This window comes from Salminus brasiliensis, chromosome 15 (genome assembly GCF_030463535.1).
Source record: "Salminus brasiliensis chromosome 15, fSalBra1.hap2, whole genome shotgun sequence".
Taxonomy (NCBI): domain Eukaryota; kingdom Metazoa; phylum Chordata; class Actinopteri; order Characiformes; family Bryconidae; genus Salminus; species Salminus brasiliensis.
Genome location: NC_132892.1, coordinates 9,127,638 through 9,151,254, shown reverse-complemented (window position 1 = coordinate 9,151,254; position 23,617 = coordinate 9,127,638). Strand labels below are relative to the sequence as shown.

Sequence of the window (23,617 nt, the reverse complement as noted above, 5' to 3'; positions counted from 1 at the left end):
TAGAGCCCAGAAAGACAAAAAACACACACACACACACACACACAGCACTTTATGGCTTGACACTCCTGACCTCACAACACCAAACTCACAACAAGTGGCATTTATGGTCATTACACGATGGGTCTGAGCAGAAGGAAAGGAAAGATCAGTCGGGGGATAAAAAAACGTCAGAGAGGGAAAATGAAAAGCTTTATTCATCAGGAGCACTCAGTCTGCAGACAGGATGCAGCCAGGCGGTGCACGATGGACAGTGCATTATGGGGTTGGTTTGAGATAGGGGAAGGTTATCGTAGGTTTTAGACGTTAAGTGTAGTTGGTCAAACAGCCAAAACAATCCACAAGCCCTTTAACAGTGTCCATTTTCTGATTAATTATGGTCTGGTTAATAAGGGTTAGGGGACATTCTAGGTTTCTAAGGCATCTGGGCCGGAGGACATGTGTGGACATATGCTAAAGTACAGCTGTGCAGCTGAACATGTGTCTATCAGTAATGATTTCAGTCATCAGTGGACACGGGGACATGGGAACACATGGGAACCGTTTCACAAGCCACCAGTTCACCTAATGACCTGAGGCCTACAGCTCTGGCTTCACAGGTAGTGAAGTGTGGAGGATGCAAGCGACGCTGTGAGATTCGTGAGATTCGGTTCCTAAGCACTCTGACGTCGCTACAGCAAGAGCACGGCCGATTTCCGCTCACTTGTCAGCTTTTCATGCTCTGCAGCCTAATATTTTAGCACAGAATAGTAACGGATGCTTTTAGGATTGGAATTTGGGAAACGGGGTAGTTTTATGGACTGCAGATTTATTAACAGAGTTTTAATGAAGGTTAAGTGTTGTAATGAAATGTACACTAATACAGGATCTCCAGAAGCTCCATTGCTGTTTGGACAGTACGCTGACTGTAGGCGTTCTTATCATAGTCAGTTCAGGCTAAGGTTTGCAGAACCTTTCCAGCCCTTTGACTTTGCTTTTCTGACACTGCTAGGGACCACAGGCCTGCTTAGGGTGAAATTGTTCTTTGCAGTGTGATACAGCAAAGGAAATGATCATGTCCTTTTCTAGTGCCGATCCTTGTGACAGTGTAACACACACATGGAGCAGCTGTTGAAACAGTTCGTCGGTGAAAGCTGAGCTTGTCTAGTCAAAAAGTGTCAACAGAGGCAGTGTTTTTTTAAGGAAGCTGAGGTCATTTGGGGTTAGAACTGACATCTTGTGTACTTTTTACTACGTGTTAATCGGGAGTGTAATCTCTTTCCCGTGCACATGTCGGTATAATTCTCCTAGTGGGAGGGACAAGAATCTCCTTAACCATGTTGGGACCACCTGTTCTAAAATATGTGCCACAACATTGTGACCAGCAGACTGTAAAGCAAGCAAACAGTATTCGGATTTGTGTCCTGCATTCGTCCCTCGACTGGCTTCCATTAAGAGTTCGGAGGTCCAGTTTTGTGACACTGGCAACCTGTCTTTTAAGAAAGGGACATTTAAACCTGCCCGAGACTTGACTAAATGAATGACTAATATAGGACTGACTGTTGTAGGTTGTGTCCTGGTGTGTATACGTTTTTATGTCTGGCATCATTATGTAGCATTTTTACCCTTAAATAATTCCACTGACTTGTAAAAGTGAGAACAGCACCACTGTACTCCGGGCTCAGCATGCTGCTGACTGCACTATTTAACTCTGGTGAAGCAGGCAGGACAGTGCTTGCAGGAACTGTGCAGTGCTGCGTAACCCGAGTGCTGATTCATATTTGTGTAAAATAATAACGGTAATCTTACTCTACTGACACAGTCCTCATGCTTCTTTCAATTTCAGCGACGGTTCTGTATCTCTCAGCTTGTTCAGAAAAGCATGTGTAAAGTGTGTCCTTTTAGTGTTGGTGCAGGAGCCCAGGACCAAGAAATGCTATTTCTTAAAAAATCCTGCTTTACATTGCCCCCTTGGGGATGAAGTTTTGTAAAGTAAAAAATAATCAAAACTTTCAAAAGTTTCCTGTTACCTTTCATAAGTCAAAAGTTTGGTGATGCTTTTTAAGGGCCGTCTGCTTTGATTCCGGTGCATGTAGCTTTCTATGGAGGTCTGTGTGAGAGTGTTTGTGTGTACAATTGTAAGTTTCTGCTCAGTGTGATGTGTGTATCTGGGAACAGTAGCCATGCAGGCAAAAGTGTGTTTTTGATAACACTGTTCTGATGGATCTTAGTGTGTGAGGGGGGAGGGGGGAGGGGGTTACTACTGGAGGGTTGTGTGTGTGTGTGTGAGGTTGAAGGTGGGGCTCTCTGTGCCAGAGCCACCCGGCTGAGCCAGCTGTTCCCTCTGACCAGTGCAGAATTACACTCGTACAGAGAGGCTTTGTTTTCTCTCCCTCACTCTCTCTCTCTTTCTCTGTCTCTCTGTCACACGCACACACCACTCACACATGCCATTAAACCAGGTTTTCTTTCCACTTGCCAAGCGACTTACATGTCAACATTTTTAACGTGCCGCGGAAGTGTACTTCCAGCGGACCACAAACGATCAAACAGATCATAGATCAAACGTAAAAGTAATAAAAATCATAGAAATGTAAACTCGTAAACATGTGTTAAATACATATAACGTGTCTTAGCATGTAAGCTGCATTTTCAGTTTTGATTTATTAATGAATTCATTAAATGTATATATTGTGTGAAGAATGACCAACAAAAATGTTCCAAATATATTTGGAATAAAATCGTGTTACATGTCTAGAGTAAAATAAAGCGTGTGCGTGTTCATTACTGTCTATATATACATACGGTATATACACGCTATATGGACAAAAGCATTGGGACACTCTCTAAATCATTGCATTCAGGTGTATAAAATCAAGCATCTAGCCATGCAGTCTACGTTTATACATATAAGTGAAAGCATTGGTGGTTCTGAAGAGCTCAGCCTTGTACTGTAATGAGATGCCAACAAGTCGGTTTGTGAAATTTCTTCCCTCCTAAATATTCCACCATCAACTTTAAGTGGTATTATTGAAAGGCGGAAGCTTCATGAGATGGGATTCCGTGGCCGAGATGCTTCATGCAAAGCCTTACATCACGAAGTCCAATGCCAAGTGTCGTATTATGTGGTGTGAAGCACACCGCTACTGGATTCAGTGGACTGAGCAGTGGAACCATGTTCTGTGGAGTGACGAATCACGCTTCTGTATGTTGCAGTCTGAAGGTTGAGCCTGGTTTTTACAAATGGCAGAAGAATGTTACCTGCCTAACTGTAAAGTTTGGCAGAGGAGGGATAATGCTGTGGGGTTATTTTTCAGTGGTTGGCCTAGGCCCCTTAGTTCCATTGAAGGGACATTTTGAACAATTATATACAATTATACGCTTCCATATATATGTTTGGTGTGGAAGTGGAACTTGACTGACCCACACTGAGCCCTGACCTCAACCCCACTAAACACCTTAGGCATGAACTAGAATAGAAATAGAGTTTGTGAGGCCAGGCCCTCTTGTGAGGTTCAAAAAAAAAAAAAAAAAAAAAAAAAAAAAAAAAATATATATATATATATATATATATAATTTATATGTATATATATGTATTATATATGTAATATAAAATACCTTGTCCATACCTTGTGCATATATATATATATTTATATATATATATGCTATCTATTGACATACATAATTCCATCTATTGACGTGAATTCATAGGAATTCTATGTTCTCAGGCTCAGCCATGCGTACAGAAGAGTGCTTTTAAAGCTTTATCTTTGTGTCCTTACCCATCACTGTAAGTAACGTGTGATCCCCTGTCTTGCTCTGAATCAGTGAGCGAGCATGTTTCTATGCTGACTCAGGTTTTTGACTGTCTTGGTGTGACAGGTGTGTGTTTCTGTGTGTGTGTGTGTGTGTGTGTCTGTGTCTGTGTCTGTGTGTTTGTGTGCGGACTGTGGCAGTTTCAGAGGGGACATGGAGAGGAAGTGTGGGCAGCATGTCAGAGTTGTCCTTGCCACTTTCTTATCTGACCAGGGCTACTCCTTCGGACGGGGTCTGTCAAAGTGGTCTCTCACACAGTGGCGCACACTCGCTCTTTCTGTCTCTTTGTCTCTCTCTGGCTTAATTTCTCTCCTCTTCCTCTCCCGATCCCACAGCCAGGATATTACAAAAGAGCCCTGTGAAAGAAAGTGAAGTGATAAGACGACTGCTGCAAGGCCATGCCAGCTACAGAGCTGTGTTGATAAGACTGGACTTGATATTTTGTTTTTGCTTGAGTACTGAGAGCCGTTTTTGGGCGTTCTCTTGCATTGGGGAAACATCTCCTTTTAGGAACAGTGAGCGGGGTACAATGGCATTATTAGCTAAATTGTGGCAGCAAAGAAATAACAGTCGATAAGACTGTGGATTGTTTCTTGCAGGTGTGGACTGCACTGTAACAGCACTGATATAGGAAAAAGTCTGACCAGTCTCCTGCAAGGTCACGACTCTCTGGGTATTTCACTTTGGTTCAGAACATTTACCTTCTAATATTATATGTCTAAAGTAAATTCTTATATCAGTGCTGAGTAATCATGCTTAAGGCCTATTGCTTTAGAAAAGGTGAACGTCTGATTCATGGAACCATGTAATCCAGTTCCTTTGAAATTCAGTTTGTCCTGTAAAGGTCTTACAACATTCACTGTTGCTAACCAGCCGTCTAACAGGAAAACAACTGGAACAGAGCATGCTGAAGCACCATTTCTTCAGAAAGTGGAACTGGGACCCCGAAGGAGTGTTGGTGTGGTGCTTTTGCCTTTAAAGAAGATCAACATGTCAGACTATGGCCTTATAGGGGCTAGAGCCAATTAAATACATGTGCCTAAAACCGCATAAACTTGGTGGTTGCCAAAACTGTGCCTGTTTTCTTTTCTCAAGCTGTGTACTGAAGAAGCATTTCCTCCCATCTTTAGTTTTGGGAGGGGGCGATGACCTACCGATGACCCAGTGCCCCTTGCAGTTTGTGCCCTTACCACCTTATACAAAACTGTTTACATTTGAGATTATGTTGCAAGATTACGTTGTGTGAGATGGTTTAGCCATAGGGTTTGCACAGTGCTAATTGATGATAGTCAAGTCGAGGTAAAATATTGTTCCTCAACCAATGACAAAGGAGCGCCTCCAAAATGGCCTCTGGGGTGCTCCTGGGCTACAGTGGTGAGTACCCACCGACAGTGAACCGATGAGGGACAAATCAAATGAGAGCACCCAAAGCTCATTGATGTGTAAGGGCAACGAAGGCTATCTCCTGCTGCATAGCTGCAGAGCAGTCAGAGTGTCTGTCCATGCTGACCCCTGTCTGCCATCAAATCCTTATATACAACTTCCTTCTTGTGTTATTATTCAGTATAATCGATCAGTATCATGTTGAAAAAAGCATTTTATTCCACACAGCTTTAGAAGAATGACAGCACATTTGACATCAAAGCATCCGGAAATGTTAAAGTCTCTTTTTTCCCTGTTGGGCCAAAAATGCCCGCTTACATGACCAACATTAAGTGGCCTCCTCCTCATGGCTTCCTGTGGTTGCTTTCTGCTCCCTATTGTTATCTAGATGAGGTAAAATGACAAAACATTATTTCCTTAAAATTAAACGCAAAGGAAGTGGAAGGAGAATGCTCAAAGACAAAACTTCTTTTAAAAGTAAAAACAATCAGAGTCACGTCTTGTATGCCACTTCCTTTCATGACTCACGAAATAAGGAACTGACCCACCTGTATATATATATATATATCTAATGTATATATTACATTTTATTATAGGTTGTTTTATGCACTAGTTGTTTTGATTAAACATTGCATACTGACATATGGCACAGTTTTGTAACTATTACACCAATCAATAATAAACAATAAACAGCACAACTTCCAATATATATATATATATATATATATATATATATATATCCATAAAATATATCCATAAATAATATAAATATTGTAGTACTGAAAGAATTATTAGCAGTTTAGCAAGGCAGCTTTCTAATAGACATTTCATTAGTTCTCTTCTTCTAGGTTTTGGTTTTATAACTTGATGTTCTCTTAATGTGAGGTTTTGATTGGAGATGGACCAGTCAGTGTTTTTGAGGCCAATTTCAATACCGATTAAGGGTGGGGCTGGATGCCGCACCTTTCCGGGCAAGTGCACCATTGGTAATGCATCATGGTGCAGGACTTTTGTAATGTTCATTGGTACTTTGTCTCTCAAGATGTGTGTTGGCTTTTGAAATCAACCACATCTAAAAAGTCTATTGAACGAGCAACAACCGTGAATTCCTGTGCATAACTGCACTGCTGAAAGTGTCATTAGCGGTTTTTGCTAGCTCTCCTGATACTCACTGCACTAGGCTGAGTGATGTACTCTCAAGAACGCCGCACATGGAGCAGATTTCTACACTAGATTTAATTGGGGTTCTGCAGCCGTGAGTGAGGGTCATATTGCCATCTAGCAGTTGAAAAAAGGAGCTGCAGGGTCCTGTGACCGACTCGCAAAATATGAATCATATGATCTGACCGGCTCTCAGCATCAGATAAATCATTCGCCGATGGCATATTTGGGCTGAAAATCGTCCATTATCAATACATAGCCATCTCTGTTTTTTTTATCGGTTGTACATGGTTTTGTTTGTCTAATCGTGATGGTGTTTTGTGTTCAGATTCACCAGATCAGCTTGTTTTGCTGTAATTTGATTAACAGGGGTTGACTTACATTGGGCCAAGATTAACCAAGATGTCAATACTTTAGATGTAATTACAAGAAGATTTGAAAAATATAATGGATAAACATAGATTTTATAAGTACCAGAACTATAAGTATGTATGTGTAAATTGTTTTATTTCTTCAGACTTACAAGTCAAATACATACATTTAATTATATTACACGTCACTCCAAAACACCTTGGATGCCAGCGTTTTCTCTAGGTTCTTTTTCAGCAGATGCAGCAGACCGACACCCTCCCCCCTTTTGTAAACTGTTTATTTAGATCCATTTATACATATGGCATCTTTCACCCACTGTGAACTGAAACTGGGCTAGGACAGTAACACTGAGGTAACCTGGCCTTAGCATTTGTTTGTTTACCAAAAGACTGCCTGCCTTTCTCTGTGAGCATTTTAAGTGACATGTGATTGACTGTGACTTTCTATGGTCTTAATATGGCTTTTATTTAATGTAGTACTGTCAGAATGCTGCGTGGTGCATTGTAGTGCGCTGAGGAATTGAGAAGTGTCTGCGTGAATCATGCGGTATGTGCGCCACCATTACAAACAAGAGTTTCAATCTTTTGGACAGTGAAACAGTGAAAATACACTGTACATGTGTCTGACGCTTGACAACTTAAGTGTATAAGACGACAAGTCTTCATCAGCATAAAGCACTGTACTGGTTACTAGTGTTAGCTCATTAGCTCCTTTTAGTGGAAGCCTCCATTACTTATTTGACTTACTTTAAAACCTATCGATTTCCCTGGGCTATTTTTTATATTAAGTACAATTTAAGATGGATTCCTCTGTGTGGTGCTGAACTGTGTTCTTGAATGTTTTTGTTCTCTTATCACCTCTATTACAATAATATCACCTATCGCCGATTCTTTTTAAAAATATTTCCCCACTTTTCACTACAAACCGTCCAAAATGTATATTTTCTGTTAACTTTCATTGAAAGTTAAGAATGTTTTATTTTCTTAACATATTAGTTCTGACACCTCTCCACTTATTCCATATGCATATTCGCTTCTTGTCGTCTTAAATAGAAACATAGGAAGTGTCACTGGGTCATTTTTCGGAAACACTACCTGAAATGACGGGACGTGTCTGTTGACAGATTGGAAAAGTTTGACTGGGAAACAGAAGGTTTTGTGGAGTGCTGCCCAGGAACAGATAGGAAGCACACTAGCTTTCCTTACAGGAAACTCCTGGAATAGACTGAGCTCTAAGCTCGGCAGTCAGTGATGGGAATAACTGTGTTTTAAATCTGTAATCTCTCTGGTTTGATTAGATTTTCAGTGTTTGTAAACAAGGAGCAATGCCCTCTAGGGTCAGTTGGAGTAGCTGTGGCTTAGCGTGGTCAAGCATGGTATTTCATAATGTAGTGACTGTGTCCTTCTGCACATGACAGTGATGCTTCTATTTTTGGAAATCCCTCTTTCTATTTATCAAACTCACCCGTGCCAATGGCAGCCTGGTTTTTGCTACTGTTCCTTACCGCTTCTGTGATTCCATGTTCAGCCGTGAAATAATAATGCATTAACAGTCCAATCTGCCGTAAACATGGAATGGGCTGGAAGACAATACAGGTTTACATTTAAAGTAGAATTGAAGTGAGATTCAGTACGACTCAGTATCCTTATATGTTCAACATTAAAACCCTGTAGTGTGACCTTCAGCCCACAACACAACAGTTTCTACAAAGCTTTTTGAGTTTCTATGTATCACATATTTCAGTCAGACTTGATGTTCAGACTTGGTGCTACCAACTACACATAGGTAAACAAGTATCAGATGTAATGATGGTCTCCCAGTAGTTCTTTATTCACTGTTTGCTGTGGGTGACTCATATAAGTTATAGTAGCACAGGTATCATGAGACATTTAATGGACGTGGTTTTCACAAATCTGATACATGGACATTTAGGCTACGCTAACTTTGATCCACAGAAAGTGAGTAATTGCAGCTTGATACTGTGATGATGTGGTTTAATACGATGGATTGACTCTGGACAGACACAGGATGGAAAACAATAGTTGTGATGCCTAAACCAATCAGCAGGGAGGAAGGGCTGCACCTGTTTCCTGTTCCTGAACGGAAGTTGGACTTCAGGGTGAGCCCTGGTCCCTCACTCAGGAAAGCCATCCTGCCACTGTTTGTTGAGCATAGAGGTCGTGTTTGAATAGCTGTTACTATTTATACATAAATTGTATATATTTTTGAAGGCCTCACTTTCTACACCGCATTGCTTGGTCAAGTAGTCCCTTGGTATTGAAACAGCCCTTCCGTTCTGTCCAGATACGAAAGCGTCATTTTTTCCTTGAAAATCAACAAAGATTTGCAGATCTTTAGTCCAGCAGCAAATTTGTTCCAAAAAACACATTAAACGTTTCTGATAACTGGGGCTTGAGCCAGTGCCCACATATTATATATACTTCACTGATGTAGGCTGTTAGAGAGAGAGAGAGATATCTGCTGCTATCTTTTGAATTATTAGCCTATTCTAACTAGCTAAGGTTTTCTTGGGTAAATAGCAAAGCACTTTGTAAGTCGCTCTGGATAAGAGCGTCTGCTAAATGCCGTAAATGTAAATGTAAATGTTATTATAATGGCTTTGAAGAGCTGTATTTGCAGGTTGTAGGCTAATTTTGTAGCAAATCTGATTTTTTGGATGGTTTGTTAACCTTATCAGTCATAGTTGACCAGTAATCAACCAGTGATTCACCAGTAATCAGTCATTCTTCCAATTCTGGGGCAAAATAAGCTGGAATGAACTGGGAAACATCATTGGTGTGACCAAGGCTCTATTGAATATCCTTTCACCAGGTAACCCTGTTTCCCCCGTGACTGTCAGCACCACCAGGCCCAGAGTAGAAGTGCAGGAGAATTCCGGTGAGTGACGTCTATGAGAAGGAGATTCCATGTAATGTACCATATTTATATATATATTGTTGTTACTGAGGAGGAAGCACAATTACAATTCTTATTCTCTCATTCTGCTTTCTCAATTTTTTCTTTAGATGCCGTGCTCTCCTGTGAGTTTAAGACAGAGAGGGATCAGAATCCTCGCATTGAGTGGAAGAAAAAGGACACTGAGGTGTCCTTTGTTTACTTTCAGAACAACTTCACAGGTGACTAGCATTTATGGCCTACTTCTAAATATGACGCCAAGTACTGTTCATGCTCTGATTACAATAAAGGAGAAATCCACCTAAAATGTCACATTTTCACCAATGGAGCCAATAGCTGGAAGCTACTCTTGGACATTCTTTCACAGGACCCTTTAAAGGACGTGCAAAGATTGAAGGGGCAACAGTGACGCTAAAGAAGGTCACACTGAAGGACGCAGGAGAGTACCGCTGTGAGGTCAGCGCCTCGGATGACTCAATTAAGCTGGGAGAAACCAACGTCACTCTTACTGTGTTGGGTAGGAGGTTCCATCCGTTCAGCTAATCCTTAGTTAGGTTCAAAATCAAATGGACACAGTTTTTCCCTGATCCCAAATGTAGCCGATCAGTCAAGGCCTGTTTATGTGGTTTGTAACACTGTCCAAGTGCTCAATTCAGGACAGCTACTGTTTATAGCTATGTGATGTACTTGTGTCCATTTTTTTAAGTAACATATTTGATGTTTGACTACTGGTAGCTCCAGTGCAACAATGAAGAAACACTTCAAAACTTTGGTCACCAATTATGTCTTGGTTGATTGGAGAACTGTTGTACACTGAACTGTTGAAGTAGATTAATATTGTTGTAATGCAGATTAGTGAGTGTTATATTCCCTAGATATGCTTCCAGATGTGTGTTTGAATGTCCAGTATAGCACTGATCTGTCTCACCACTGCCTAGTGTCTTGTTTTCTGAAATGCTTCTGAAGCTTATCGTCTTTTCTCCCTTTGTTGCCGCAGTGCCTCCACACACCCCATTCTGTGAGATTCCCAGCTCGGCACTAACTGGCTCTCTGGTGGAACTGCGCTGCAGTGACCAGTACAGCATTCCTCCTGCAGTTTACACCTGGTACAAAGACAAAAAACCACTCTCACATAAGAGTGCCAACACCACCTTCACTGTCAACATGAACACTGGCATTCTGGTAAATTTGAGCATTTTATATATCTTGTACACGTGTTTACAGATCAATTAAATTTGTGTATGTGTTTTTTAGAAATAATATTTGTAATTTATAAAAGATTTATCCAGGATTTCATTTGATTATTTTGGTACAAAACATAATTTATTTTTAACAAAACACTGAATATGTACACTGATCAGCCATAACATTAGTACCAGTAAAGTAAAAAAAACATGTTTATCAACACATCTAACACATCTTTATCTACAGTGGCATCTGTTAAGGAATGGGATATATTAGGCAGCAAGTAAACAGTCCGTTTTTGAAGGTGATGTGTTTAACGCAGAAAAAATCAAGCATAAGAATCTGAGCCATTTTGACAAAGCCAGATTGTGATGGCTAGATGGCTAGTGAACATCTCCAAAACAGCAGGCAGGTGTTGAGAGTTTTTTTTGGTATGCATTGGTCAGTACCTGTCAAAAGTGCTTCAAGGAAGGACAACCAGTGAACTGGGTGCGACAGGGTCATGGGCACCTAAAGCTGATTCATAGAAGCCCTACCTCACAACCTACTGGACTTAAAGGATCTTCTGCTAACATCTTGGTGCCAGATACCACAGGATGGTACCACAGGGTCACTACTCAATATTAGGCAGGTGGTGGTAATGTTTTGGCTGATTGGTAGTGGTTGAAACTCAATGCAGTAAAATGACCATCTTCAGTGGTTGACTCATCAAAAAACTATACATTTTACACCTAACTGCTAATTCTAGCAGTTACTGGAATATGAAGTCTTTAGTAACTGAATATTGGGCTGGACGTATAGCAGTGGATAGAGAAGTACGTAGAGAAGTGCACAGAAATACATCACAGACAGCTCAAAATTTATAACCCAGTAGAATCTTTGTCGCCTAGACCTAGACAGACCTAATACTAACAGACTTAGAGAGCTAAAGTGACAGATTGATATTGACAGACAGGAATAATCACACTAAATAAACACTGACATCTTGACCCGACACTGACATTTGTAACACACACATACACACACTCAAAGAGCTGTTGTCACAGATGCTGAAAGATTTTTTTTTGCTCAGTGGCCAAATAGGCTGGAGTACTTTTATAATTCAGTCTGTGAATCCCCCCCCATCTTCCTTTCTTTTGAGCAGACATTTCAAACGGTCACCAGAGGCGATACAGGACAGTATCACTGTGAGGCCAGAAACGGGGTGGGTCAGCCTAAGAGCTGTGTAGGAAATCACATGGAAATTGGTAAGTGCATGTATATGTGTGTGTGACTCGAATTAAACTATTCAAAAGATAGTGAATAGCGAATACTACTGAATACTGCTCTGAAGGTGCATGCAATGCCTGGAGCAGAACATTGCTTCTTGTGTGCAGTAATTGGAAACATTGAAAACTACACATAGCCCTTTCACTCTTCAATGTGGGCACACAGGTGTAAGCATTGTTGGTGTGTAGGAGGAATTTTCTTTTTTTCTTGTTTGGGCCCTTCATACCCTGCTGAAAAATCTAGCTGCAGGTTTGGCTGGTAGCTGTTTTTTGAGGTTCAAGGTGGTTGAAATACTGGTCACTCCAGGTAAAAAAAACCTACTCTATGCTAGTAAGCCAACTTGCCTAGGGTATGTTCACATTGAATTTGATAGATGAAAACTGTGAAATCAGGATTTAACTAGTTAACCTTTTTAAGAAAACATTACTAGAATGTAATATTTGAAGTTCACTTGGAACCATTGAACATGTTTACACTGATGTTTACTTACCCAGCACAAGCAAAGGGGTTTGTTACACACCTAATAAATAAGTATATTAAAGCATCAGTCACCTATTTTTATGCACCTATGTTGTTTTATGAGCAACTTGGTCTTAAATGACAATATACCCTATGCTGGTCAAGGGCTACGCTGCTTTAACAACTCAACCAGCTTGACCAGTTTAAGCTGCCTAGGACTGACTGCCAAATATAAAGCATATACCTGGTATATAAAATATATACCTCCCTACCAACCAACCAAACATTATGTTGTTATTCTGTGTTTACTGAAAGTACAGGGTTCCAGGTATGCCGCTGCATGTGACACAGCTATTTTGGGAGAAATTTTTATTGAGATAAAGAAGGCAAAGCCAGAGTCTCTCAGTGTATCGGCAGAGAAATGTTAAGGCGGTAAGATAGGGTAAATCAGTTCACATTAGAGTTTCCCCCTCGTCAGCTCTCCTTGACTGTGACTGGTGTGTTTTCTTGAGCCTCGACCCATTTTCAGCTTGTTTTTCCATGAGTTAGTGTATAACGTTGTCTCTCTTTCCCCTCACCCCTGTCTCTCTCTCTCCTCTCTCAGATGACCTAAACGTTCCAGCAATAATAGCAGGAATAATAATGATGTGCCTCGTCTTATCAGTATGCATTCTCGGGGCATGGTATGCCCACCGGCAAGGCTACTTTAGCCGTAAGTTCACTACAACTGGCCACGTTTTCCGCCGCTCATGTATGTAGGTCATGACGTGCTTATCAGTGCAAGATGAAAATGTTTTGACCAGTTGTCCTTTGTTTTTATTTCTATGTTCCGTCTTAATCTCCCTATATCTCCATGTCAGGACACAGAGGAAGGTAAGATTACTAACTGACTTAATTCGGGCGTATGTGTGTGTGCCTGCGTGCGTGTGTTTTGTTGTGTATTAAAAGCCAGTTACCAAGTTGGAGGTTGCAAACCACATCTAATCACTAAAACAGTGTATTCAGGGATTTATTCACATGAACAGATTTCAAGGTCATCTGTCTTGCAGTAGTCTTGCCCGTCATCTCTCGCAAACCATGATTCGTAAGGATTCAGCTCATCAGGGCATAGTAATTTCTAGAAAGATAGAACCCGGGCTTGTTGTGGAGACATGCGTTTGAACTGGGAATGGCTAAACCTGCTGGCTAATTGTTGCATTTGATAAATAGGTAGTTAAATCAATGGTTTGGCTAAAAAGCATGTTTACAGTTTTCCTCCTTACCCCAAATGTTGTAAGTCAACCTGACTGAAGTATGGTGTCTGAAGTTTGCTTCTTTAGCTTTATGCTAATGTAGCTCACAAATAATGGAAGTTTATACATTGACATCAGTTACAGTTATACAAACTAAATGCCTAAATATCACACTCTTATCTGTGAAATTGTGAAGTAATGTCAAAAAGACTTGCTTATGTGGTTTTTAACACTGTATAGGACACTGTTGCCTATAAAAATATGCAGAAATAAGGCACATCGCTAAAAACAGTAGTAGCGGATATAAAAAATTTAATGGGATTTGTTTATTGATAATGGTATACAGTTAGCTCTGGGATATATATTTATCAAATCAGCCATAACATTAGTATCACTGACAGGCAGAGTTAAAAAAAATTGATTATCCTCATCTATAGTTGCATCTGTCAAGAGGTGGGATATATGAATCAGCAGATGAACAGTCAGTTCTTGAAGCTGATGTGTCAAAAGCAGGAGAGATGGGCAAGCATAAGAATCCGAGACACTTTGACAAGGGCCAAACTGTGATGGCTAGATAACTAGGTAATCTCCAAAGCACCAGGCCAGGTCTTATGGTATGCAGTGGGTAGGACATACCAAAAGTGACCCAAAAAAGACAACCTGTGAACCAACAACAGGGTCATGGACACCACCTCAAATCAAACAGGACTTGCTAATTCATTGATGCTAGACATTACATTGTGGAGTCCATGCCTCAAATGGTCAGCTCTATTATGTCGGCACAAGGGGAACCTACTCAGTATTAGGCACTAATGTTATGGCTGATCTGTGTACATAGACAAGTGTATTTAAGATTAATTTTACAACTTTACACAGTTTCTGGCAAAGGTTTAGGCTCACAGTTCAGTACAGAATGCCAACCTGGTGGTTAGAAGCCTTTATTATTTTTACACTTTCAGACACCAGACATGTCTTCACTGATAAAGGTCATTTTGCATATGAAATTGGACGTTTGGCCAAATCCTAGCTTTAAAATCACCATGTCTTCGATCAATATCGACTAACTTTGACTTGCGATTGCTGAACATCATTCTACATTTGCATGCAATCAAAATAATCTCCATTCTTGCAACTGCTAGATTCTTGCTCCTATAGAGTCGATTAAAGTCGCTCATATTGGCTGTAACCCCCAGCATGACGCACAGTGTGTGCTGTTGCCCCCAACTGTGACCTCTGTGACCCTTGACCCCCCCATGGCGCCCTATTGCAGGTCATTCTGGATCCCACAGTGTCATGGAGCGGCTCACATCAGCAGCCAGAACCTCAACAGAACAGAGGACATGTGAGTTAGAGAGAGAGTGACCGAAGGAAATACATGACTGGGTGTTTATAGGGATTACAGGGGTACCCTGTACCAACAAGGCTGCATTTTTATCATTGAAAATTGCTTCCCTGTGTAAAATGCAGGAATGATTAGCTGTACAGATAAAAATGTATGTGCAGAAAACCACAGGTCCCCTACTTTTTAAAAATGTTTATTTATTTATTTAATTGTATTTTTTTTAAAGAATTGAATTTTTACAACCGTGACTGTAGACCTTGGGTTGTGAGACATTTTTCTCTGTATGCTAATATCACACCTTGGGACCATTGACTTCCAAAGCTGGTCTTTTCTTGAATAGCAGAGGTCTAACCTAAGGCATTTTGATACATACACTATATGGACAAACGTATTGGTGCACCTGCTCATTGATTGTTGAGTATTAGGAATTAGGGTTGTTGGAGTAACCCTACTTGTTGGAGGGTTTCTACTAGATTTTGGAGCAGTGCTGTGAGAATTTGATTGCATTCAGCGACAAGAGCGTTAGTGAGGACAGAATGTTGGATGATCACCACCCCACCCCGTCCCCAACTCATCCCAAACGTTTTGGGATGGAGCACCATCGTTCCAGAGAACACAGTTCCACTGCTCCACAGCTCAACGCTGGGGAGCTTTATACCCCTCTAGCCCACGCCTGGCATTAGGCAGCATGGTGCCAACTGGTTCATGTTTATCTGCTCCAGAGAGTTCTATTCTATTGGCAGTACGTCTCTACAGGGACTAGGCAAGCTGTGTGTGTGCATTTGCACATCTGTGTCAGCAATGGGTGCAACTTAAAGTAGCTGAATGCATTTATTAGAAGGGGTGTCCACAAACATTTGGACATATTGTGCATATGGGTAGTTGCTTATTGGCAGGCAACACTACACATTAATTGACGTCAAGAGGAGCAGCTTCGCATCAGTATCCCGCACAAAGCATCAAGCTTAGTCAAGAGTAGTACACTCCTAAAAATAAAGGTGCTAAAGAGGGTTCCTAGAGTGCTTCCATAGAAGAACCACTTTTGGTATCATAGAGAACCACTTCTGTAAAGGATCTGTGAATCTGAAGAACCCTTTAATTGATTGCATCACTCATAGCCATTTTTAAGAGTGTAGTTATGTGGCTTCGGCGGTAGTACGCTACAATTTGAGAGGGGGGTGTGCATAACACTGATTATTTGAGCATTACCCTTACATAATACAGTGAAGATTTAAATGTGTAGCAGTGTTAGCTTGCATGTGCTAATCTAGAAATGAGCCACTGATATTCGGGAAGGAAATGTACACAATACAAAACTATCCTCCATGGAGATTTTTAATAAGCCATTCATATATCCATAGAGAAAACCAGCTTGTTTATGCTGGGCATGTTAGGCATGTTCCCTACTTCTAAATGACACACTACGAGATCTATGAACATGACACACACTAAAGCGCTTCCCACACCATGTTTTAACAAGCCGATTGGCTGAAATGATCCCGACTCTTTGCTCACTTCGCTCCATAGAAACCCTAGAAAACGGGAAGTGAACGAACCACAGTATCTCATTTACAGCAGCGTAACTCTGAAGAACAGAAGTCTCTTCACACTACGAAACACAAACCATGTGCTAAACTGCTCTACATAAACACTGATGAAAGACAGAATGTGAGACAGGTTGGACAAGAGGAGGACAGCTGGGAGACTGAGACAAATGGCATCATCTGAAGCCTAATATGGACGCAGGGTTAACGTCTGACATCAAAGTGTGTGTGTGTGTGTGCGTATGTGTGTGTGAGTGTGAATGAAGTCATTATATATAGGTTGACAATTGTTTTCAGCAGCAACAGCAAAAGGAATGTTTTGAAATAAGTGACATTTTCTGCTTTGATTTTTTAATCCTGCAAAAGCCAAAAGACTTTTTTTGAGGTGAAATCATGTGTTTTGTCTCCACAGCCCCCATGCTGGCTATGGCCCTCCTCCACAAGTCGTGAGTGTTTTCTTTACTTTTTACTGACAGAAGCACATGATTGGAGCTCATAGAAGCCGCACCTTTGAAAGTAAACGTCATAATAATATATAGACATTTTCCATCCTGCAGTTGATTCAGATTTCCACATTTTTATTGCTGTCTTTTTATAGTAGGGCAGCACATCTAATTTAACTGATTTGGCTACAGCCTTCATTGAACTATCTACAGTAATCTTTAGACCTGGACATAATATATTAATAATGACTTCTATACACCCCCCCCCCCATTTTTAAATAACATTAATGTTGATTTTTTAATGCTGTTTAACCATCAGTACCAGTTCAAGATCCTTAAGCCCAGCTTCTCACACGCTGTATGTTGCTGTCACTGTAGGCGTCTCATTCAAGAACATAGATTTTAAAGCTTTAGCTCCTCCAGCAGAGTATGTTGGACAGTGCTACCAAGAAACCTATGGCTAAATAATGCACAGAGAGACTCCTGTCAGTCACAGGCCCTTAGAATTGTCCTGTCGTCCTCCGTTCCCCCATTTATTTTAAAGGATCTATTCATTACAGATTTTGTACCGTTTGATGCAGGCAAGAAATTGCTAATAACTGGATGATGCCACATGCTGGGACTTGTTCACACTCTATGCACATTAACTGCAAAAGGCTATCTGACCTTTTAACACAGTATTCTAACTGGCCCAACCGCTGAATGACGATATCGTACCCTTTCTTTAAATGGCAACAAGCCATTTAAAAAATGACCCATGACACTTGTTTACAAGCATGAATCACAAGAAGCTTCCTGAATACACTGATTTTGTACCTCGATATTTACTTACATCTTAAAATCTTTTCTTTTACCCTTTCCAGACTCAGGACTTCAGGCACACTCAGTCCTTTATGCTGTGAGGAATCAACATTCTCTCTCAAGACACACACACACACTCAGCATTAATAGAAACACTGGAACCAAAGGGCCTGTGCCATAAGTGACGCCAGCTCACACTGCCGCTGTGGTTAGAGAGCAAAGTGGGACAAAAAGCAGCCTTTTTCATCTCATGTCCTGCTGTTGTGAAGACCCTTTGACAGACCTTAAAAAAAAGACTATTTGTGAGGCAATACTATGTGGAGCTCAATCGTTGAAATTGTATTTTACTCCTGCCCCCTTGTGGTGGCCAGGGGCAATGTGCTTTGCAGTGCACGTTTCCATTGTCCACTTGCGCCCTCTGGTGGTACCTTAAATGCACACAAAGGTGATCATGGCTGGAGTGCAAAAAGCTTGAGGTGTTAAAGGAAATGGCTCACTGAAAAATCTCATTTACAGTTATCCCCTTATCCCAAATGTAGTTAATCAGCCAAGACAAACTTTAGCTCTGTTTAGCTCGGAGGTTTCCTTATTGAGCTAGTATTGCACTGGAGCTACGAGGATAATGTAAGCTCGCTGACACCAGCACCCACTGTTTACAACCTTTCAGCTTTAGATAAAGTGAATACAACACACAGCTTACCCCATAAATGAGGTCAATTCTAACAAACTTCAGGGAAATGTGGCCCGATTTATTGTGGACCCCAATATATGGCAGCAAATAACAGTACAATAAAACTAATTACATTGATGCATAAATTAAAAATCAGTCTTTTATTTGACCTTGTGTTAGTTTGTGCCATTCTCTCCACTCGTCTGTACAACACTAATGCTTAATTACAGTCGGAGCAGAATGAGAGATGAAATGAGTACAATATAGTTATACTCATATGATGGTATTTTTTAATGTAGCAACATTGTCAAATTTCAGTCTTATGAAATATCCATATCCTTTGGACATACCTAGTCCACCCCTACACCAACCAAATGTGTTAGACACAGATGGAATGTGGCCTCGGCCTGTAACCCATACAGCGAGCACACACATATACACATTAGCGATCAAAAGTGACAGAGAGCACACGTGCCCGGAGCAGTGGGCTGCCATTGCAGCGACGTCCTTGGCCTTGCTTACTTGTTAGCACAGGTATCGAACCCACAACCCTGTCATCAACAGCCCGGTGCTCGAACCACTGTGCCACCACTGCCCCATCCTACACTATCCTCTTGACTCCAGTGCTGAATGAAAGCATCACGCTTCTGACCAAACATGTCTTGGCTTGACTACATTAGAGGATGGGAGAAACCAGTACATTTACTTAAGGAATCTGGGGTACGTTTCTCACCCAGCAAACACGGACAAACCGTTGCCACAACATTGTCATATGGTGGTGCTTTTTACGTCAGCACAACCACATTGTTAAGTAATGTCAGCATATGAAATGCCACAACATTCAAAGATTGCATTTCAACATTGCGACAGTGTAGAGAGCACACCAAGCAAACATGGCTTGTAGGCTCCAAAACAATAGGTAACTGTGTTTGCTGGGCAAAACTGTGATAGCATCAAGTTCATCTTAAGGTGGTTGAGGAAAGATAACGTACAAACTTCTGGCTAACCGCCAAGATGGTCTTAATACTACGCTGCGTTTTAGTAAACCTTGCCCTGATGCCATTTCACATACTACCTGTATTCCCTTGTGCCTTATCAGGGAGCTGCATTCACCGGTTAGCATGTTTACTGGATTTGGATAAACATTGCCTGTCAAAGGATTGAGGACACCTGGCTTTCCAAAAGGATACAAGAACAAGTTCCTGGTCAGTGTGCAATAATATAACGACTAGAGAACCATTTAGGAAGGAACACCTGACTTAAGTAGGCCTTCTGCCTTGGAAATAATGCCACATCCTACTGATTTAGCTCAAAGTCTAGAACATCTTTGAGTCTCAAGACTTTCAAGATGTACTTTTAACAATCATGCTGCAAAACATAACTACAACATTCATAAAGGCCTGTTTATGCTAGCAAAACTTTGCAGCCATTTGGGTCTTACATAAACTGAACATCAAATCTTACTCTTAACGTTTCAAAGGAATGCCAGGCGTCCGCAAAACTGACAGGCAATGTTGGCTCAAAAAGTAATTATAGTAGTTATCTGACTAACCCAAGAATCTCGCTTTGCAGTATATCACCCTGGAGTGGAATTATCTATTACGTGATGTTTATTGAGACAATATTTGAACCTGTGCCTTTCTTAGCTGTACAGTACTTTTTCCAAATGGAGTGCATGGGAGTGAACCAGTGAATGAATGATTTGCTGTATGTTTAGTCAGTATTGTTTTTTTTATACATTAAAGTGTGAATTATGTGCATTTGTTGCTGTTTTATTCTTTGCAAAATACCCTACGTCTTGAATAGCAGAATAGCTAAGGTAAATATTCTAAAGCGTTTTCTGACCTGCTTTTAGACCACTTCATATTACAAAGCACACATGAGGTATACTGCTGCGTAGCTGCAGACCAGTTACAAAGTAGCAACAACCATTTTTAAACCAAGGTCGTTTATTAAATATTTACTTCAATCATTCAGAATGAGACAGACATATGTAGTTTTCAGAGGGACGCTCACTTGGCCACTTCCTCCAGCTTGGGCTCTGTTAGGAAATAAACAGAGGTTTAGAGGGCATGCATGAACAATTACAAATAAAGTGAATTATGCTGAAGCATGAATTTAATCATGAATTAAAGATAGTTACAAAAGCAGGTCATAGACTTCCACCCCTTTCTTAATATCTGGCTTAAATAAATACATTTCAGACTAACTACCTGCAAGTCTGAGCAATCAAGTCACCATAGCAGGACTTCAACCAGGTGGAATTCAACCCCAAACTACCATTAGTGTTTACTTTCTCTCTTTGGTTTGGTGTGACTCTTAACGATTCATTTCTACTACTTAGAAAAGACTAAAAGATACAATCCATGTGTCCTAGGAACTCTCTGCTAAGTGCAACTCTATAAAGTTCAAGGACAAGAACGTTATTGAGGTCAGGAAGCTGGACAATCAACGCCCCACCTCATTCCAAAAGTAGTGGAAGGAACAACCATCACTCCAGAGAACAGTTCCACTGCTCCACAGCTCAATGTTGGGGGCTTTATACCCCCCAAGCACACGCCTGGCATTAGGCATGGTGTCAATAGGTTCCTGTAAATCTACTCCAGATATACAGAATATTCTATTGGCAATACTTCTCTACAGGGACTAAACAAGCTGAGTCACCTGTGTCAGCAATGGATGCAGCTTAAAGTAACTAAATGCATTAATTAAAAGGGGCGTCCAAAAACATTTGGACAGTGTATTTTACAACCCTGGTCATTCGTCGACATGCCCAAAGAGCATACAAAGGGCCTGTGCATACATACATAGAGATACATATTGTATCTGGAAAGTATGTGGATATACTTTGACCAGATTCTGCTTACACTAGTAACTAAACCGCACCGCAGTGTGACCAGATGAGATCTGACTTTACTTTTGGACTAATTAAACTGCAATGAAACTCACTTTGTAATACTGCCCTCATCTAAGCACAAGCTAGCACACAACAGGGGAGAATCACAGATGCACAGTAATTATTACTCGCAACAACTCTGGTGTAACTCTGGTGACAGGTGTATTCCCACTTGTCTGCCAATATCTGATATCAGAAAGCACATTCTGTTTACGCTTATATTTAATATGGATGGAATCCATTTCTGACCATCTCCAAATGTGCTTTGATTGATCTGATTACAAAGCGTCTTGAGGGTGTTAATACATGGTATTATGCGCCATGGGTAAACTAGCGAAACCTACTACTACTACTCACCCCATCCCATCCAACCAAAAATAATAATATTAAAAAAAGATCACACTGGGACTGGGAACACTGACCTGGGAATTTGAAGTCAGGGAACTTTGTCATGTCACCACTTCCATATAACCTCTGCAGTTTCCCAATTTCTTCTGTCATATTCTTCTGGTAGCTGGGGCCAGCATCCACTACTCCACCCACAGTCCTAGAGGGGAAGAGGGTTGAGGAAAAAAGAAATAAGAAATGGAAAAGTATGACGAGTGTCTACTGCAGTAAGAAAATGTCTCCAAAGTCAAGATACCCAGCATTTCCCAAATTCAGACTTTTGTGCCTTTTCTGCATCCAGGTGTGTCTGAGCAAATTATTCACAAAATAAATAAGTAAATAATCAGTACAGCGGGGAATATTTAGAAAAATAAGATCAGTTTACTAAGACACACAAGTCCAGAGTCAGGTCGGTTAAGGAAAAGAAGGGATGGACATTTAAGAACAGTTCTTATGTTGGTAGGGGCAGTGGTGGCTCAGCGGTTAGAGCACCGGGCTATCGATAACAGGGTTCGATTCGATTCCCGGGCTCGGCAAGCTGCCACTGTTGGGCCCTTGAGCAAGGCCCTTTACCCTCTCTGCTCCCCGGGCGCTGGAGTTGGCTGCCCACCGCTCTGGGTGTGTGTGTGTGTGAGTTCACTACCACAGATGGGTTAAATGCAGGGGACACATTTCACTTTTAATACAAGTTTAATCAAGACTTTAATTTACATGCTGAAAATGGCTCTAGCTCTAGCTCAGTAGCTCAGACTAGGTGCATCACACAGACACAATTATTTAAAAGAACAAACTGAGACTTAATAAAAGGTTTAATGGCAATGAAACTGATGCAAGTGATCCAGCTTGGAGTAATACAGGCCCAGAACGTGGTCCTGGGTTCCCAATCTGGATAGTTTGCCTGCACGGTATATCGTTAATAAAATACTCTTGGTCCCTTCTGGTCTGAATCGGGTGTGCTAGAGCTAGTCCACTACACTAGATCATGCAGTATAGGGTGGGTAGATTAGACGCAGCTGGCTGGCTAACTGCTGCACCATTTAAGGAGGAATGGGAGCATTTCCAGCACTTTCCAGATCTGGGCTGCAAGGAAACGCTGCGTTAAAACCAGGTCCACCAGCATGTGTAGCAGATTTGAAGCACAGTGTGAGACTAACCTGCTCTTAGAAGTGTATTCACGGATTTTGTCCACGAAGAGTTTCTGGACGGGGTCAAGCTCCTTGGCCCGGTTGAAGAGCACGGCGGAGATGCCGATGTTCCTCCTCAAAGTCACCCTCACCGCCGAGCCGAAGAGGGAGGACAGCTGGAAGAGCTGACGGAGCGCCATTCTGTCACTGAGAGGACAAAGATAGACACGTTAGCCAGTCACTGCAACAGCAGTCTGAGAAACCGAGCACGCTTACACACAGCCCTGTTCCTCTCCCCTAAAACCCCCAGCCCCGAGAAGCTAGCTCTGACAGCCCCGCTGTACTTAGCTAGCTAGCGCGCCAATGCTAATGCCAATGCTAATGCTAATGCTCACTCTGACAGTACCGCTCCAGTCAAGCCCCTAAACCCTCCGCCTGCCCGGGTCTGAGCATAAAGCTAAAGCGGGCTTCCTTCAGCAGTAACTGCACACCTTAATGAAACACGACTGGAGCGAAGAGGAAAGCTGTATATAGAGAAACTCCTCAGTCACCTTCGCCAATGAACACCGTCCTCAAACAGCACACACAAGCTATGGCCGCCTCACAGAGCTCTTCTTCTGCTGAAGAACAGGAGGCGTCGG

General features: G+C 41.4%; 2 protein-coding genes across 3 annotated transcripts; one reads left to right on the top strand and one right to left on the bottom strand.

Moving 5' to 3' along the window:
* Positions 1–3,048: 3,048 nt before the first annotated feature.
* On the top strand, positions 3,049–20,325 carry jam2a (junctional adhesion molecule 2a). Its single transcript, XM_072657990.1, has 12 exons — positions 3,049–3,104; positions 3,933–4,024; positions 9,541–9,606; positions 9,735–9,845; positions 9,992–10,141; positions 10,622–10,806; positions 11,954–12,056; positions 13,142–13,249; positions 13,398–13,410; positions 15,040–15,111; positions 17,068–17,101; positions 17,962–20,325. Exons 1-12 carry the CDS (start codon positions 3,049–3,051, stop codon positions 17,998–18,000), a joined length of 1,029 nt encoding a protein of 342 aa, XP_072514091.1. The 3' UTR covers positions 18,001–20,325.
* A 175-nt stretch (positions 20,326–20,500) lies between these two features.
* On the bottom strand, positions 20,501–23,617 carry atp5pf (ATP synthase peripheral stalk subunit F6). 2 transcript variants are annotated; one of them, XM_072657248.1, is made up of 4 exons: positions 23,528–23,617; positions 23,007–23,183; positions 21,888–22,012; positions 20,501–20,610 (listed from the first exon to the last, which is right to left on the bottom strand). In XM_072657248.1, exons 2-4 carry the CDS (start codon positions 23,174–23,176, stop codon positions 20,582–20,584), a joined length of 324 nt encoding a protein of 107 aa, XP_072513349.1. In that variant the 5' UTR covers positions 23,177–23,183; positions 23,528–23,617; the 3' UTR covers positions 20,501–20,581. The 2 variants fall into 2 exon arrangements, with proteins under 2 accessions (XP_072513349.1, XP_072513351.1); XM_072657250.1 differs by lacking the exon at positions 23,528–23,617 and adding an exon at positions 23,468–23,492.

What these genes read in the sequence shown, in the direction of transcription:
- jam2a (XM_072657990.1), top strand. Translation starts at nt 3,049, where the DNA reads ATGCTTCATGCAAAGCCTTACATCACGAAGTCCAATGCCAAGTGTCGT. An exon ending in GGGCTACTCCTTCGGACGGG is followed by an intron (nt 4,025 to 9,540) that starts GTCTGTCAAAGT and finishes TCCTTTCACCAG; the next exon opens with GTAACCCTGTTTCCCCCGTG. An exon ending in ACATGAACACTGGCATTCTG is followed by an intron (nt 10,807 to 11,953) that starts GTAAATTTGAGC and finishes TCTTTTGAGCAG; the next exon opens with ACATTTCAAACGGTCACCAG.
- atp5pf (XM_072657248.1), bottom strand. Translation starts at nt 23,176, where the DNA reads ATGGCGCTCCGTCAGCTCTTCCAGCTGTCCTCCCTCTTCGGCTCGGCG. An exon ending in GAATACACTTCTAAGAGCAG is followed by an intron (nt 22,013 to 23,006) that starts GTTAGTCTCACA and finishes CTTCCCCTCTAG; the next exon opens with GACTGTGGGTGGAGTAGTGG. An exon ending in CCCTGACTTCAAATTCCCAG is followed by an intron (nt 20,611 to 21,887) that starts GTCAGTGTTCCC and finishes ATTTCCTAACAG; the next exon opens with AGCCCAAGCTGGAGGAAGTG.